We start from the raw sequence: 19,059 nt of genomic DNA, 5'->3' as shown, positions 1-19,059 counted from the left end.
AGTATAGCAGGGATTGTGGGGCTGGCGCGGGATCAGGCAGTGTTTCGTTCTGCTGTGCATGGGGTCGCTATGAGTCGGAAATGACTCGACGGCACTTACCAACAACAACAACAGTTGCTCTGTAGGAGAATAATGTGGCAGTCTGCTTCTGTAAAGATTTATAGCTTTGGAAACCCTATTGGGTTAGTTCTACTCTGTCCCACAGCGTCACTATGAGTCAGAATCAACTCGATGGCAGTGGATTTGGTTTTGGTTTTAGATTAGTAGAGAAGTGAATGAAGGGTGACTATGGACATGGAAAATTGGATGCAGTTGCAAGAGAAAGGAAACCAGTCAATTGTTTACCTGTGGGTGTTGGCTGGGCCTGGAATGGGGCTTGGCCAGCTGGAGGGATATGTCCAAATGCAGAAGAGCTGGGGCTACTGCCAAAGGCATCAAAGTTGGCAAAGCCCCCATGGGAAGGTGTCTGGCCTATAGGTAGAAGGAATACAGGGTTATACACACATACAATACATACATCTATCTATGTTACATATATTACCAAGTCTAAAGGCCAAAGGCAACTTTTACGGGACATCTCTTTCCATAGGGTCCTCTTCAAAGGGAGATGGAGGGGCCTGGGGCAGGGCAGCCAGAATACCAGAGAGAAATGGGTATCTCAAAGTCCTCCTAGTTAGTTCCACCATCTTTCATCCTAACTCCATGAGGTATTAACATTTTGTTCAGGGATTAGTTTTGGGCACAATCACAGGAAAAATAAATTTTCTGTGTGTGGGAGAAGGGGACTGAAAAGGAAAAAGAAAAATTGGATACTACTTTGTTCAACCCTCTGTTGGCTATTACTGGTCTGTGGGAAGAGGGCAGGGGAAATGAAACACATGATAATCCCAACACCCTGCAACCATTTTAATATGGCAAGAAAACAAGTAAAAAGACCACTTCCAGTGTTATAAAAGAAAGTGCTGGAAGCTCTCAGCTCCAGTATCTTACAGCCACACTCCCAAACACAACCCTCATGTACAAATTTGACCCAACTTTCCCAGTCTTGATGCTTCAGAGTTACCCCCATGTTCATTCACATGAAGAAATCTAGAGCCGTGAGAAACCTGGCCACCCCAGGGGAGTGAATTCCCTCTGTCAGGGGTACATACGTTGTAGGAAGTTCTCATCCCAAGTCCCACTTACCCCCAAAGGCTGGGAATGCAGCAAAAGTTGGTGGCCCCTGGGGAGCAGCAAAGGGGTCTCCACCGATGTCAGCCAGCAGGTCAGTACTAGCTTTCTTGACAGAGGAATGAGGGGTTGCCTGGGAGCTCCGGGGCTGGGATATCCGAGCCTGAGACTGACTGATAGACTTAGAGCAGAAGAAATAACATATAGCACTTGAAATTCCAGACATGATCCCAGCCCCTCCATGATTCCCCAGGCTGCCCCAAGATAGGCAAGTGGGAGTGGGAAGAATGTGAGGAACTGCCTTCAGCTGAGAGGCCTTCTGGGCAGAGGTTACTTTATTCCTTCTCGTACCCAATTCCCTATCTTCTCAGTACACTAGCTCCCAGAACCACACATTGTAGAGTTTACTAGTCAAGGTAACCCTGAGATCTATAGCCATGTTACCAACCAGTCTCCCTGGGTCTTTACCTCTTCATCTTTCCCAGGTATTTGAATATCCCTTCTGTTTTCCTTCTAGAAAATGGAGTTGATGCTCTAACTTTCCTGAATACGACTTCTTGTTGGGGTCTTTTTTCCAAAAAGGTAGGAGTCCAGGGGTGACAGATGTAAGATACAGGAAAGAGCAGGGGTGGGAGACAACCCACAGCTCTCGTACTGCTCTCCACAAAGTCCAGGGGATTTAATGTCAGAAGCTGACACCCCGTCCCCAGAAACCCAACATGAACTTGAAGATCTGACAGTTACCTGGTTAGAGGTGGAGGCGGCAGCTGAGAGAGATGGCGCTGGATCACCCAGAAGTGTCCGCTTCCCTTCTGGGATGGAGCCCTGGATAGGGGTGGAGGCGCTGCCTTTGGCAGAAGCAGGCCCCTTCACTTGGTCTGGGGGGACATACCTTTGAGGAAGAATTGTTGTTGTTATTTGCCATTGAGTCAGCCCTGACTCATAGCGACCCCTCCTTGGGTTTCCGAGGCAGTATCACTACGGAAGTAGGATTGCCCAACCTTCCTTCCGAGGAGTGACTGGTGGATTTGAACTGCCAGCCTTCTGGTTAGCAGTCAAGTGCCTTAGGCACTATGAGGCTGAAACAAGAGGGACGAGGCTGTGGCCCATGCTCAGCTTGTGTGCTCGGGAAAACGGGTTACAGCAGTCAAAGCCTTTCTCCTCTTTTCTCCACCGCATCCCTTTTCTGAACCAAAGGGGATTCCACAACTGAACACAAACATCTGCTCATCTCGAGCTTCCCCTTAACTGTCAGATGCTCAGTTTTTTCTGCAAGAAGCTTCCGTTTCCCCTGGCTTATGCCTATTTTTCCCTCCTTCCTCCTCCTTCTGATACCTCAGTCCGTGTGTGTCTAAAGTAATACAACACACAGTAGCACTGATGGACAGGTGATCGTATTTTCCAACGTCCTACTCAAGGCCCTCCTTTATTTCCTGAGTGTTTCTTCAGATTCCTTCTCACTCCAACAAAAGTTACTGCCACTTTATCCTCTGAGTGCTCACAATCTATAGTCTACTCTGTCAGATCCTGATATTTCTGAAAGAGCCCCTTCCAGCACTTCCAGTGTAGGTGGTCACCAGCACTTCCAGTGTAGGTGGTCCCTACTGGAAGCATCTCCTTTATCCTGAGGATACCCCAGAAGCGACTCCAAAAGCCTGTTTTATTCACTTCCTCTCTGCATGCTCTTCTCCACCCTGGAGTTAGCCAACAACAGCAAGTGACATCTGGGGATGGACAAGGCAAGGGGCAACACAGAGGCTATTTTCTTCATCAGGACAACAGAATTCATACATAAAAATCATGAACGAAGTGACAGGATAAAAGCATAAAGCTGTATGAAATGACTTTCTAGCCATCTCTCCCCACGTAAGAGACGAGCTATAAAAATGCACACACACTCCCCCAGGCTCATCTCCCCATTTCAACCAGTCTACTGTCTCCCCAAAAGAGGAGATATCAAAATGCAGAATTAGTGACTGAGAGCAAGTCATCTTTTCATGTGGATTCATTCTTTTGAAGTCAGAATTTAGCCTTAATTGAGTCTGAGCGTAATTGACTTAACCAAAGTCTAGCCTTTGAGAGAGAAGTGCAGTTCAACTCTGGAAATGGGACTGTCGGGTGAAGCATGTCAGACACCTGTCTCCCTGGCAATCTGTTTCTTCCTCCTTACCATCTCTTCTTCTCATATTTTTCCTGGAGAAACTCCTTCACTTTCTGAGGATCTCTAGAATCTGGAACTAAAGAGGTCCGGGCATCAAAAAGACCCAACCAGATCTTCCTGCACACCTACAGGAACGGAGTCAAGAGATACAGGGGTTGGAGCAGAAAGCGTGAAATGGGAAAGATCCCACTTCCAATTTATTCATCAACAAATATTTACTGAGCATGGACACAGTGCTAGGATCTATGTATAACTACAAAACACACGTGATTCCTGCTTTCACAGAGCTTGTAATCGAATGGAGAGGTCATCCCTTAGATAAAGAATTTTATAATTACATATTGTAACAAATGAAAACTAGAGGGCCACGGATTAGAGGGAACTAAATTTGGGAGTGAGGTCAGGGACCCTTTTCAGAACTGTGGCTTCCAGGACATCCACCAGAGGTCCTTGTTTGCATCCCCCAAGTAAGTGATTACCTGTAAGAGGTACTGCTAACTCCTAAGATGTCCACTTACCAGCAGATTTAGCTAGGGAAGGGGTTTAACTTTCTTTCAAGTAAATGACATGGATTTCAACCAGGGTTGCCCAGGCTCATGTCAAAAGAGCCGACTCCATGGAAATCTTACTCAGAGGAGCTGGCCCAGTCAATGGAGAGCTCAATTCACATGGAGCTCCAGTTTCCCGGAGAGTGCCCAGGAGTCAAGCCCTAACGAGATATTGCTCCTTCTCCTGCTTCCTCAAGGAAGCGACAAGAAAAACCAAACCCAGTGCCGTTGAGGCGGTTCTATAAACTGTTGTCTGTCTCCTGAGGAGAGGCTGATGGGTTCAAACCATCAAAGTTTGGGTTAGCACCAGGTGCTTTCACCATTGTGCCACCAGGGCGCCTCTTACATATTTGAAAGTAAGCGGAAGTCTACCATGAGAGAACACTGTAGCGGGCAACAGGGCACCACAGCCCTAGCCGTTCTGCCAGCGTTAACTCACCTCGTTTCCACGAGACTGAAGAAAGACTACTTCAGGCTCAGTGAAAGTTGTCATCGAGATGGACTTGACTCGATGTGGGGGGTTCAGGCCTCTCCTATGGGAGAGAAGTATAACAGCGCTATAGGTCTGGTTATGGCGGAAGGGGGTGAGAGCAAGGAGCAAACAGCAGCACACATATTACACTGAGACACAGCTCCTTTCCTAAAGCTATTTCCTATATCCTGGAAAAACAAGACTCTTTTTGGAGGCTTCTTCTGATGAGAGGCAGGAAAAAAACAGTCAGGAACATACTCTGATCCCAGTCGTTGTGGAGAGGGAGGGCAGGGCCTGCCCATCCAGAGCCACCTCCACCTTGGCTCAGACTGAAGTAGTTTTAATGTTCAGCCAGCAAGCCACGGGGGTACTTCTGAGAGCTCAGGCGTGCAACTAATTCCCACTTCCTGTTTTATCATTGTCTTGAACTTGTACATCTTCGAGGTCCCAGATCCCATGAAAATACAAATCTTTCAAGCTTGAGGGTAGGGGAAAATGAAGGCCTGTGACTATTCCTGATCTAACTAAAGACAGGATTTGGTGACAAATAAAACAAAACCAAACCCCAAACCCCAGGAATTCGCAGACTGGCTGCTCCTCCTCTTATGTACCCAGAAGGCAGAAGGGTAGTGGGGAGAGGGTCCCTCTTCTTTAGGAAGAGATCTCTGAGAACACAAACATCCCAGACTTGCTTATTTCTCGATCCTTCCATGAAGCAGGAGGAGATCAAGTTCAATACCGTAAGATATAAGACTGGTGCATGCCGGGAACATGTATCCTGTGGTGATGCTCATGGGCCTGCTCTGTGAGTTCTGTTAACTCCCAGGGAGTGCAGTGCTGCCCACAGAAACCTTGTGGGGATTACAACAGGAAAGACTGTTCCCTTGCCCTCACTCTACTGGTCTCCTGAGTGTTCTAACAAAGGAACTTGGAGCAGAGCCAGGGAGGGTTTCGTAGGTCCCCCTTTCCTTATATCTAAAGTCTTGCTCTGGTGTAGACCTACTGCCCTCATCAGATTAAAACAAAACTGCCTACACCCACATAAACCAAACACCAGAGACTAGGAGGGAGGATCCCTCGAACTTGGTTTGTGGCACATGCAGGAAAAATACTCTCAACTGCTGAGGCCTCTTCAGATTTTCACTCCCCTGGAAAAGATGGGCCAATCAAGATGTTAAAGCACAAGTAACTCTAGACTAGAGCCCAGCTGATGTCCTCAGGAAAAGCAAAGGGAGAAGAAGAGATAACAAAATTTCCCAAATGGAAACTCTAAAAATTCATAAAGCAGTTGGGGAAACACACATCATGCTAAGGTACACATATAGGATTAAGGTACTCCTGCCAAGTCTGGGAGCATGGTAGGAGGTTCGTTAGTGTAAACATGAGCGAGAGGATCAAGGAGAGAGCTGACACCACACAGAGTGAACAGTGAAGGGTGGCTGTCCTTATAGGAGCGAAAGGACTGATTGTGGGGTTCTAACAAAAGACAGGGAGCTCTGGTAGCATAGTGCCTAAGGCACTTGACTGCTAAGCAGAAGGCTGGCAGTTCAAACCCACCAGCCACTCCTCGGAAGGAAAGTTGGGCAATCTACTTCCATAGTGATACTGCCTCGGCAACCCAAAAGGGGTCACTGTGAGTCGGGTTCAACTCGACAGCATATAACAACAACAACAACAAAAGACAGGACACTGGAGCATACAATAGTGGGTATTTCTACTGCTGGACCTTTAAGTAAAGGTTCTAGAAATATCCCTTTGATAGACAAGCTCAGTCAAAGAGGACGGATGCCCCAAGGAAAGATAAGAGCAGGGAAACCAAAAGCAAGGCTTTGTTCCCTGCCAAGCAATCCCTCTTAAACCTGATGTGCCCCCAAGACTCTTCCGATCACAAGTGAGAGAGAATCCAGTTTTCTCTTCTAAAGCCTCTTTTGCTAATGGCTTGGTTTTGCTTTCTTTATAATTCCAGGCAGCCTGGTTTTATGCTCTTTCTCACCTTAATTACTAGCCCCTTCCCCCTAGGAATGGCAGGCCTTTCTCAAGTCTAGCCAGAAGGGACTTCCCTGTCACCCTGTCCTCTCCTTCACCTCTAACAGATATCTCCTTGCCAAAATACCAGGCCTTGTGGTAGGCACTGAGGGACACAAAAATCATAGGACCCAGTTCTGCATCCCCAGGAGCTTAGAAGGACCCAGGAAGACTGGGAAGGGTACTACTCAATGCAGTAGCGTGTCACTTAGTCAGGCACAGACAGTTCAGGGGAAAATGTGACTTCAGGATGCAGCAGTGGGGGAAGGAAGAGACATGGTCACGAGAAAGATAACATGTAGTATGTTTACACTAGAAAAACAGATCCTAAGCCTATCACAAAAAGGTCATTGACATTTCCTGAAAGGCACCCTGGGACTGCTAACAAAGTGTGCCACAGCAGGGAGGCAGGCTTCCTGGTTAGGTGAGGGGGAGGAACCCCCAGGGCATCAAGGAAGGGGATGCTTACAGCACCTGAACTTTCTATGGCTGCGCATGCACAGGAGGGTTGGTTTTGTTCTTTTGAGGGGGTGGGCGGGTGGAGGGAAGAGAGAAAATAAGAAGTGAGTTAGGTGCTTTGGGCCAAATGAGTCCGATGGAACAGGATGTTTCCACAGCACAGTACAAAAACCATTGCTCTGACCTTGATGTTTGTAGACCAGATTATGGATAACCAGCCCCGTCTGGGGGGCAGGGAGAATTCTTGACAACGCAACACTCTGCAGCCCAGGAAGAAGGCCTAGTTCTGTGGCCTATGAGTCAGATTATTTGTTTCTGAATCACAGAGAGGCCGTGCTGGCTGTGAGAAGTGATTTCTAAACAAGAACCCCTCTCCTCCCAGGAGCTGAAATCAAATGGTCCAGGTGTGTTGCATTTCACTGGGTATGGACCAGGCTCATGCAATGAGCCAGAAGTGAGTTACTGGCCTTGAATTAAACAGACCCAACTCTCTATCCCCAACTTAATCTCAGGTTCCCCAATGTAACTCTCAGGTTCTTTCCAAAAGAATGGAAGGAGGTATTGCCCCTCCAGATTGACAGCAAATCTATTCTGTTATTTCTGACCAGAAGGCTCTATGAAAACAGATACATTTGTTTTCTCAGAACAGGGCAAGTTTTTCCAATTGAAAGAAAGTTCCTAGGATCGGGACTCTATCTTACGTTGGCTTCATCTACTTCAGTTTCTCTTTCACAGGGCACCTCAATGGCAATGAAGGGCTCTGAATTACTCAGAAAAGGCAGCCATTTGTGGATCCTACAGGCTGCCTGCTTCATTCTCTCTTCCTCTCTCTCCTCAGCCCTTTGATCTAGTAAGCATTCCAGTATTTCCCCAAATACCACACCTTCTGTTTTTCTGTAGTCTTCACCTGCAACTGGGCCATATTTCGCTTCATAAAAATATCAAACCTGTTCAGCTACTCAGGTAAGAAGGTTTTGTCAGGTCAATGATGGAAAAAGCCAGTTCTACCCAACCCCTTTTTTTTGTTGTTGTTGTTATGTGCCGTTGAGTCAGCCCCGACTCATAGCGACCCCTCCTTGGGTTTCCGAGGCAGCATCACTACAGAAGTAGGACTGCCCAACCTTCCTTCTGAGGAGTGGCTGGTGGGTTTGAACCGCTAGCCTTCTGGTTAGCAGTCAGGTGCCTTAGGCACTATGCTACCAGAACTCCTACCCAACCCCTAAGTTCTCTGATTTGTGTCACATTTAGACTTGGGGATTCCTTGCCTCTGAGTGTCCGTGATCAAATTCACACGCCGTGGACGGTTTCCTCGCTCCTCAGCTTCTACCCCTCCAGTGCTAAGCAGGCCACAGCTGGACCAGTTTAGTTCTCATCTTGAACTCAGGCATCACCAACAAGAGTCCAGGCTCCTCTGTTAACCTGCTCCTGACTCAGGGTCAATTTCACCAAGTTTAGGAAAGCGCTTCCTAATCTAAATTTTCCTGCTTCAACCGATTTCCTCTGGTTTTTCCTCAGTGGTCCTCCTCTTCAGGATGTGCTTTTTATATCCCCCACCACCACCTTTGGTAATTTACTTCCTCAGGGGCTTTTTAAGCTGTCCATGTGCCCCTTGTGATAAAGTGTCTAAATCTGTAATTTTGTGCCTCTCAATATAAAACATAAAATGGGAGGGAATGGAGAGATAGGACTAAAATAGGGTCAAGGTCCATTTGTACTTCTCCAACCCAGACAAATGGAAAGGTACTGACTTACTGAATAATACACTCCACTTTTCCTTCCATGAAGACAAAAATGCTTCACTATTTACAACAGCAAAAAGATGGAAACAACCTAGGTACCCATCAACAGAAGAATGGGTAACCAAACTATGGTATATACACACAATGGAATACTATGCAACATTAAAGAATAATGTAGAATCTGTAAAACACTGAATAATGCAGATGAACTTGGAGGACATTATGCTGAGTGAAATAAGTCATTGACAGAAGGACAAATGTTGTATTATTCCATTATTGTAAAAAGTCAAGAAAAGGTTTATATATGGAAGGAAATTTTCTGTGTTGATTACCAGGGGTGGGAGGGGAGGGAACACTGCTAGATAGGTAGAGACAAGTATTGATTTGCCTGAAAGGAAGGGAAATGTGCCAAATGTGAGTGACTGACACAGCGGCATTGAGGAAGAGGAAGACATAGAGAGGTAAATGGGAGGTACAGACAACAAAGATGAACCATTTTGTACATACAGTACTGTGTTGTCAGTGATGGCAAATACTGATCTACAGGTGGATAGATGGGCTCAACGATTAGGAATGTCTATGCAGGGGGGAGTGCCCATGACCAGGTTTAGGGTTGGCAGACAATATTTCTACAAATGTATTTGTATGCTGTGTAAGAATTTCTAGATATATAGTAGAGCTGACAAGGGACAAGGTTATAGTCACTTCTTGGCCACAGCCAGCTACCCAGAGGGAGTGAGTAGTTGGACCTGTGGGCTCAGGACCATGGTCACAGGGGACATCAAGTTCAATTGGCATAACATACTACACAAAAAATTGTTCCACATCCTACTTTGGTGAGTAATGACTGGGATCTTAAAAGCTTGCAAGTGGCAACCTAGATGCAATGATGGGTCTCTCCTCATCCACAGCAAAGAAGAATGAAGAAAACCAAAGACATATGGAAACAATTAGTCCAAGGGACTGGTACACCATGCGATCCTCAGCCCATACGACTATGAGACCAGAACTAGATGGTGCCCAGCTACCACTGTCAACCACTTGGAGGGGGATCTATGTAGGCAATCCTGAATAGAGTAGGAGAACAATGTGGAACAAAACTCAAAATCATAAAGAAAAAAAAAAAAAGGGACTGGCTTTGCTGGTCTGATAGAGCCTGATGGAATCCCTGAGACTATGGCCCCTAACAGCCCTTCAGGTCTGGAATTGAACCCACTCCTGTAGCTTCTAGCCAAACAAAAGACAGGCTTATGAGCTGAACATTTACACTAGGTAGATACACTCCTTAGTGAGATGTATCATGGGGGAATAGAAGGGCTATGTATGTACAGAGATACAGCTCGGGGGGGGGGGCAGGAGTGCATGGGAGGGGAGGACACAGGAAAGAGGTGGCTATGGGGAGGAAGAGGGAGGAGAGATGTTGTATTGTGGGAGATTACAGTCAATGTCATGGGACAAAATGTATGTGAGCTGCTGTATGGAATGTGACAATAAAAAAAGAAAAAGATAAAAGTGCTTCAACTAGGAACTGCCACTAGCAGGCAGACAGGGAAACTAAGGCACAGGAGGGTAGAAACTTGTCACAAAATAAATGGTTGACGAGTACATCTCGACACCCAGCCCAGAGTCCTGTCCAGCTTAATTCTGACTCTATTACCACAGTCAAGTTGTGAGGAAGGAGAAGATTCAAGCATCTACTACTAAAACCTGAAGGGTGATGGATTAAACAATGGACCCAGACAGCCAGGTCAGGGAAGCATGTCACATACTTTCCTGAAAAAAAAAAAAAACAAACTGACTGTCAAAGAGTAGTGTTCACCTCCCTGATGTCAATGAGATCTCTGGCCTGATCATCCATTTTCTTTCTAAAGAACAGTGGTTTATCCCTAGAGGCATCCAGGCAAAGCAGAAGAAAAAAGAGCATCTGAAGCACTGCTTTAGGAATAGATTCTTTTTAGCAGCAGTTTTTGCCCCATCCTAAGCTTCAAGTGACAGATTTACCCTCTAGTAGAAGAGTTAAAAATATAACTAAACAAACAAGCATATGTACATGTTGGGGAAATAAAAAGGATCTATATAAGTAGTTCCCAGATTACAAATGAGTCGTTGTTAAGTCTGTCTTTAAGCTGACATTATATGTAAGTTGGAACAGTTAGGTATGTTTTATATCTAATGTCAGTTAGTCAAATGTTTGTCTTAGTATACAGTATACAGTGTTAACTTTTTATCCATAAAAAACACTGAACACTTCCAAATACACTAAAATGTTCTTAACATAATACAGTAATAGTAATGTTTTGACACCTCTCACAAAGTTGCACCCATTTGTTATGTGCCTCAAATTTTTAATAGGCTTTGTGGGGAGTTGTGTGTAATTAAGGGTTGCATGTTAAGTCGATGTCTGTAATCCAGGGACTGCCTGTATCCCGGTTAAGAAAATTAGGTATTGGATGAAAACAAATGAACAAAACCAGGTCTCCCATTTAGAAACTACAATTGTGGCAGCATGTATGCAAATTCAGAAACAGCAGAAACTAGCAGCCTCTTTCTTAGGCCCTCACACCAAGGCTGTGTATTTTTGCTACAGCTGATAAAATATTTCTAATTGGAAAAAGAGAGAGCAAGAATGAGCTCACACATGCAGGGATGAGGCCACAGTCAAGCCCACCCACCAACTTTCAAATCGGAATTTTTCCTCAGATCTTGTGAAATTCAACTTTGCTGGAACAGTCAACTTTGCTATTAGCCAATACAGCCAGCTAGAACTCTGGATTTTGCTAACTGCCTCCAAAAAACTCCATACCCCTAAGAGTAAACATATTTGTAACATACTCAGAAGACTGGCTTTTAAAATAAAACCAATTCTAAACCATAAAACTCTTAGAAGAAAACAAAGAGAAAAATCCTCATGACCTTGGATTTTGCAATGCATTAAGTATGATACCATAATTCCAAACAACAAAAGAAAAAAATGCATAATTTGGACATTATCAAAATAAAAACTTTTTGTGCATCAAATGATACCAAGAGAGTGAAAAAACAGCTCACAAAATGGGAGAAAATATTTGCAAAATCTTTATCTGATAAAAGATTAATGTTAATTCAGAATATACAAAGAACTCTGTAAAGTCAGTAACATCAAAAAGTACAACCAAGTTTTTTTAAAAAGTACAATAACAAAGCACAATCCAATGATCAAAGAAGTTAAATTAATACTCTTCCAGGAAGACATATAAATGACCCATAAGCATATGAAAAGATGCTCAACATCAACAGTCAGTGTTGTTAGGAGCTGTCAGGTTGGTTCTAACTCATAGTGACCCTGTGTACAACAGAATGAAACACTGCCCGGTCCTGTGCTATTTTCACAATTGTTGCTATGCTAGAGCCCATTGTTGCAGCTACTGCGTCAATCCTTCTCATTGAGGGTCTTTTTTTTTTGATGACCCTTTGTTTTACTAAAGCATGATGTCCTTCTCCTGGTCCCTCCTGATAACATGTCCAAATTACATGAGATGAAGTCTCATCATCTTCGCTTCTAAAGATCTTTCTGGCTGTACCTCTTCCAAGACCCGTGTTTGTTCTTCTGCCAGTCCATGGTATAGTCGGTATGTTTTGCCAACGCCGTAATTCGAAGGCATCAACTCTTCTTCGGTCCTCCTTATTTATCATCCAGCTTTCACACATATATGAGGTGACTGAAAATAACCATGGCTTGGGTCAGGTGCACTGGTCCTCAAAATGACATCTCCACTTTCTAACACTTTAAAGAGGTCTTTTGCAGATCTGCCCAGTGCAATAAAACAAAAAAGCCAAACTCACTGCCGTCGAGTTGATTTGACTCATAGCAACCTTTCCTTGGGCTTCCGAGGTGGTATCTTTACGGAAGTAGATTGCCCAATTGCCCAATCTTCCTTCTGAGGAGTGGCTGGTGGGTTTGAACCGCCAGTCTTCTGGTTAGCAGTCAAATGCCTTAGGCACTAAGCCACCAGAACATCGTTTGATTTCTTGACTGCTACTTCCATGGGCATTGATTGTGTGTCCAAGTAAAATGAAATCCTTGACAACTTCAATCTTTGTTCCATTTCTCGTGATGTTGCTTATTGGTTCAGTCACAAGGACTTTTGTTTTCTTATGTTGTGCTGAATCCATACTGAAGGCTACAGTCGATAGGAGAATCCAAATCAAAACCACAATTAGGTAACATCCCACTGCCACTAGGATTGCTATTATCAGAAAAACAAAAATAAAGTATTGGATGGTAATATGGATAACTTAGAATTATCATGCATTGATGGCAGAAATGTAAAATGGTACAGTCACATGAAAAAGTTTGATACCAAACCAAATACTTGAAAATAGAAATACTATGACCCAGGAATTCCATCCCTAGGTATATAACTGAAAGTTCTAAAGTTTGATTTTATGCTGCACTGAGGGAAACAGGAAAGTGGAAGCTATGGTACAACCAGTGTTGCGTTTTTGTTTAGAATAGTAAAAAGTTCTGCAAACAGATAGTAGTGATAGTTGTAAAACGTGAGAATATACATAATAGAAATAAATTGTGCTAAGATAAGAATGGTGAAATTTATGTAAAGCTTAATACAATAAAATAGATACAAAGCAAGCAAACCAACCCTATCCTGCTTCCTCTTTTCTCTGGCTACACAGGTTATGAACGTCCAACTGGAGTTATGAACCAGCCTCTGGAAAGCCTGTTATATGGAAAATTCAAGGTACACACAATAGTTCGTAATAACAAATGCGTGCTACTCTGTGATGCACATCAAAACTCTATTATTATTATTACTGTATTACAGGTCTTCCTCCACACTACAGTATATTGTTCCTATGAAACCTTCTGTAGGCCGAAATGACGTAAAAATAAAAATGCAATTACTGTTAATTTATATGGGAACAAATTTTGAGTAATCCCAGACTCAAAAAATAACCTACCAGATCATGCCAAGTAACCCATAAAACCTAAAAGAACATTAACATATAGCGCTCACAGACAGTTCAAAGCTATGGCAGGTTGACGCTGAGTGTAGCTCCTGAGGAAGAAGCCTGGTAATGCCACTCTCGCTGCTCAGGGTGAACGCTGCCTCTTTAATGGCTCTTGCAAAACAAATGCTGAACACTAATTTCCCCCTTTTTTTTTTGGTAAAAGCAAAAATTCTCTTTAGATTTCTTTTGGTTACCAAAAACAGGTACTTATGTAGATCTTTTGTAAAAGTGAAGTAGCATAAAGCAGACTTTCTAAAAGTAAGGGATATATGTATTAATGCTATGTGTATCTAAAAATGTTTCTTTAATATTTTCTGTGCATACAAAGGTACACTATATACTAAGACAAACACTTGACTATCTGACATTAGATATAAACCATGTTGTTGTTATGTGCCGTCAAGTCAAACCCGACTCATAGCGACCCCTCCTTGGGTTTCTGAGGCAGTATCACTACGGAAGTAGGATTGCCCAACCTTCCTTCCATACCTAACTGTTATTACTTATATACAAAGTCGACTTAAAGACAGACTTAGGAACTGAACTTGTTCATAATCTACAGACTGCCTGTAGTACTAAGTATGAGACTTCAGTTTTCCCCTCAATATCCTCTTAATTTTAATAAGGATACTTCTTCTCTTTGCAATATATCTCTAAACCATACTGAGCCATATTTTACTTCATAACACTTACAATTATCTGCAATGATATATTTATAGTCCATGACCTCCATAAGGATGTAAGCTACATGAAGGTGAGGACTTTGTCAATTTTGTTCACTACTGTATCACTAGTGCCTAAAACAGTGTCTGGGGCTTGACAGGCACTCCATAAATATTTGTTTATTGATAGAAAGAATGAATATGTAAGCTGCTGTCCCACCACAATGTTCACTTCCCAGTAACTGACAGGCAACCAACCACGTGGATTTGAGATGTGTCATCCTGGAGTCATGCCTCATTGCTTGCTGGACTCTGTGTGCTCTGTCCTCACTTTGAAGCCAGCGATAAGCATCCTCTGCCTCACACATCCTGCCTGTGGTCCACCTGCCAGCCACTAGCCTTCCCCACAGCACATCAAAAGAACACAAAAAATAAGACTCCCTTAAATGGCTGATCTGCCTGCCTTGCCCCAGTCAATGCTAATTAGAACTCCAATTAGCAAAATGAGAGATACTACCAGAACCCAGGCAGATGGTCACAGCCAGAGAAACCACAGCTTTCTTCTAAGTTTCTCCTGATATTTCTCTCCTTAGGTTGATGCCTTCAGTTCAGCTTCATTTATTGGCCCGGCCTCCTGGTTCTTCATCCTACTCTCACTTCCTACTAACAAAAGGCTGGCCTAGATTCTCATTTCCCAACCACTAAAATGTGGTCCCCAAAGTCTACCATCTCAAGAATCCTTCCTTGGGTGAGTCTCATAAAACTAAATCCTAAGCAGAAATGTCCTTCCTAAAATCTTTTGATACTGAAAAAACCCTGGTATATCTGTCCCACTTGGTTTCTTGGGAACTTAAGTTCCTAAGAAGCTAGGTCTCTGGAATGGTGCAGACACCCTGGACAGAGACAGGCCTAATCAATTCTCAGGCCATACTCATCTCCATCCTGTGTCTGCCCAGAGCACAGGTATTTAACTTTGCATTCATGAGATCAACAATTGTAATTGTCTTAGTTCTCTAGTGCTACCGTAACAGAAATACAAGTGGATGGCTTTAACAAACAGAAACTTATTCTCTTACATTTTAGGAGGCTAGAAGTCCAAATTCGGAGTACCACCTCTAGGGGAAGACTTTCTCACTCTGGTCTCTAGGTGGAGGCCCTTCAACCTTGGACTTTAGCTCTGCCTTCCAGGCCCACTGGAGCAAGCTGGAGGCTTCTTCTGACTCACACTTCTGCTGGCTGCTGGAGCGGATGAATCCAAGTTCAGCAGGCAAAATGGCAGATTGTTGACTCACAGGCTGCAAAGCCAGCAATCCCAATATCAATCCCAAGGCAACACGGCAGGTCACTGGTTTAACTCTAGAAACTGGAGATGATGACAGGCCAAATAGGCATCTCCATATATACTGGAAGCAGGCCACATCCCAAAAGCAACTCCTCTTCAACTAATTAGCTGCTCACAGCAGATTCCACCATGGAAGTGATTACACCACATCCAATCTCATCATGGGGAATAACTACAGTTGCTAAGCCATTCGATCAAAATCACAACCTACCCAAGTTGACACACACAACCTGAACAATTACAGTGACCACAGGGAAAAGTGGTAAGTTCTGTAAATTGTGCACTGATATTTGAAGAGTTAACTTTTCCAGGGAAAGAAGACAGATTTATAATGTGTCCCAGATCCTTTGGCCTCCTTTTGCCCTAATTGACAGATATTCATTACAGAAAGGTAATGTTATCTCTGGGACACTTGAGACCAAGAACTACAAAATAATGAAAATGATCTCAATACTTCCCATTTATTCAGTGTTTATCTTTCGCACCATCATAGTTAACTGTGGGGATGACTCAACATTCTGTTTCTTAACATTTTCTTCCTAGGACCTACACGCTGACCATCCATTTTATCCCCCTCCTTCCCTTTACTTTCCTCCAGACTCTATGATCAGATTTTACTTTTCATAACAAGATCTTCAGGAATGCGCTCTGTCCCTTTCTACTGATGCTATAAACACTCCTACCCCTTGTTCCAGCCTCACGTCTCTACCATCTTGCTTCATCTGAGTCTCCAGCTCAACTTGTACACATCCTGTTTGAGTTCTAAGTCACTGCCCTAAGTCACAACGGCTCTCACACTGAAGTCGAGTCCATCTTCACAACACACAAGCGAGACTGATCAGAACATAAAGTAAAGTTTGGCAAAGGAGGGGGAAAAAAAAAAAGCAGAGAAATAATCTTAAACTGTATGTTATGAGACCTGGATCCTCATTTCTGGTTTGCCACGATCACAATTAATAGCAAACCACACATGTTGAAAACAAAACTCCCCATATGGCATTGGATAAATGACTAAACCATTCTTTGCTTCTGTTGTTCCATCTGTAATGCAAGAGAACAATACTGCTCCCTCCTTGTCTCGCAAAGGGGCATGGGGAGAAGACATGAGAAAAGTTTTCCCTGATTAGAAAACAACACTGTATACTACTACTACTACTACTATTAAATCTTTTGATAAATATAGAAAGCAGAGATCCAGGCCTAGTATCAAATGTTAGTCATGCATCTAACCAAATAATTCCCTAAGGAGGGAAAAAAAGAACCCTACTGTATAACCAGAAATCTGGACTAGCACTGTGGTCCTAATTTAGCACAGGGAGGACTGAATGCCTAAGGCATCTGACTGCTAACCAGAAGGTTGGTGGTTCAAACCCACCAGCCACTCTGCAAGGAAGACTGAGCACTCTACTTCCTAAAGGGGGTTGTTATGAGTCAGAATCAACTGGATGGCAGTGAACTTGTTTTTTTTTTTTTTTTTTTGATGATCAAATAAAGTGCCAGTGCCAAGTGTTGTTGTTGTTATTTGCCGTCGAGTCGCCCCGACTCATAGCGACCCCTCCTTGGGTTTCCGAAGCAGTATCACTACAGAAGTAGGATTGCCCAACCTTCCTTCCGAGGAGTGGCTGGTGGGTTTGAACTGCCAGCCTTCTGGTTAGCAGTCAAGTGCCTTAGGCACTATGCTACCAGAGTTCCTAGTGCCAAGTGTAGCAACGCAGATTATACACCAAAACCCCCCAAATCTAGATTGAAAGTGCTTCCTGGATGGGAGGCACCGTGGAAGCCTGGCCTGGTTATCTGCTTCTGAAAGATGACAGCTTTGAAAACCGTAGGAAGCCATTCTATTCTGCAGACATGGGGTGTCCAGGAGTTGCAACTAACACCACCACTAGAATCCAGCAATGACAACAAGGAGCTTAAAGGTGTAGAATATTACACTGAAGGGGAACGCGACCAGATCAGGAAACCTTTGGAAAAGTTAAAGTCTCTACCAGGGTAACCGATCAGCTCTCATAACTTAGATTTTCTAAGAATCATTCCAAAGTCCTGCAAGATGAGGAACTGGACTCGGACGCTGGAACAAGTCTCCTTACCAGTTACTAGTTCCACGCAGTCAACCTGGGTTAAATTACCTATTTTAAATTGCTTTCTCCGTTTCACACTCCAGGGAAGGGGGCGACCCAGAAGGAAGGAACGTACTCCCTTATCTTGAACGCTGCTTTCCCTCCCTCTTTCCTCGTTTGCCCTCCACCCACCTACACGACGTTCCCTTTAAATGTGTAAGTCATCCTCTGGCCCTTTAAATCCCTCCCCGGAGAGTTCCCTTCAATTCTTCACACTTTCTCCCCACTTTCAGTTCTCCTCCCTCCCTTAAAGAGTTACTCCTTTTCTCTCCGGACTTCCTACTTCGCCAGGACCCACCTCACAATGCAATCTGATCTTCTCTGCGTCCTCTTCCCCCATCCCCTTGCCCATGACCTCTGCCGCAGACCCCTTAAACTGAGACCCTCTCACCACATCCGCCCTGCCCTCCCCCACCGCTCTCCCACCTCTGCCCTCTCCCCTCGCTCCACGGAGCGTGGGCTTCCCTGTCCGCCCCGGGTCCTCAGTGGCCCCAACGCCGCCGACTCTCCGCCCTCCTTGCCGGTCCACTCACAGGAGGCCGGAGCAGGTGGTGCAGACGAAGCTGCCCACGGTGATATCCACGTAGGTGACCCCGCGCTGGGCGCACTCGAAGCAGTGGCGGTTCCCGGCCTGGCTGCAGCCGCCTAGCTCCCGCACCCGGCGACACCACACCTCCGAGGCCGCCTCCGCCTCTGCCTTCCCTCCGCCGACCCCGCCACCGGGGCCTTGGCCCTTCTTCGCCGCCATCACCATCGCTGTCCACTCACTCGAACCTTCGCCCCTTCAACCGATGCCGCCTTCCCGCCTCCTTAGCCGCCTCCGCTCAGTTCCCCTGAGAGAACCTCGGCAGTCCGAGGCATCCGCGCGAGACTCCTCGACCCCCTATTTCTCCTATCCTGCACTGTGATTGGCTAGACTCATCCCACCTCCTCGCTCTGATTGGCCTGACATTGAACAGCCTTGGGTTGAGGGAGCCGCCAACGCCACGCCCCACTGCCCTAGGGCCTCAGTCCTCTCCCATTGGCCCGCATAGGCACCAGCAGGGAGAATAGTGGGTGCCCTCTCACGTCCCCTCCCCCCCTCGTCTCTGCCTTCCCTGCGGGCCGCCTCCTAGTTTTGGTTGGTGAGTCCTCCTCCAACTCTCTAGCTACCCCGGAACTCGGGCTCCGACGCTAGCTCTGATTGGCTGGCAAGACTGCAAAGTTTGCGCCAGAGAAGGGGGAGGTATCCTGGGGGTACGCAGGTCGGATGCTCTAGAGACTGATGACGCTAATTCCCGCCAAATTTCAAAGATCTACTTCCACACTAGGAGTCCTGGTGGCGTAGAGGCTAAGGCACTTGGCTGCGAACTAG

At 45.0% G+C, this 19,059-nt stretch overlaps 1 protein-coding gene across 1 annotated transcript in view; it reads right to left on the bottom strand.

Annotated features, from left to right (window-relative positions):
* Nucleotides 1-18,459, bottom strand: part of AGFG2 (ArfGAP with FG repeats 2) — a 30,017-nt gene extending 11,558 nt beyond the window's left edge. Inside the window, exons 1-6 of the mRNA XM_007955840.1 lie at nucleotides 18,239-18,459; nucleotides 4,319-4,412; nucleotides 3,341-3,456; nucleotides 1,915-2,062; nucleotides 1,186-1,351; nucleotides 346-471 (exon numbers count right to left, since the gene is read on the bottom strand). Of these exons, the coding sequence (XP_007954031.1) occupies nucleotides 346-471; nucleotides 1,186-1,351; nucleotides 1,915-2,062; nucleotides 3,341-3,456; nucleotides 4,319-4,412; nucleotides 18,239-18,459 (871 nt within the window). The remainder of the gene's footprint in view (nucleotides 1-345; nucleotides 472-1,185; nucleotides 1,352-1,914; nucleotides 2,063-3,340; nucleotides 3,457-4,318; nucleotides 4,413-18,238) is intronic.
* Nucleotides 18,460-19,059: the final 600 nt, after the last annotated feature.

The sequence above is a fragment of the Orycteropus afer genome, unplaced genomic scaffold (assembly GCF_000298275.1).
Source record: "Orycteropus afer afer isolate SDZICR_OR568_19922 unplaced genomic scaffold, OryAfe1.0 scaffold00542, whole genome shotgun sequence".
NCBI classification, from domain to species: Eukaryota; Metazoa; Chordata; class Mammalia; order Tubulidentata; family Orycteropodidae; genus Orycteropus; species Orycteropus afer.
Note: the sequence above shows the minus strand (reverse complement) of the source record. Positions and strands in the feature narration are given on the sequence as shown.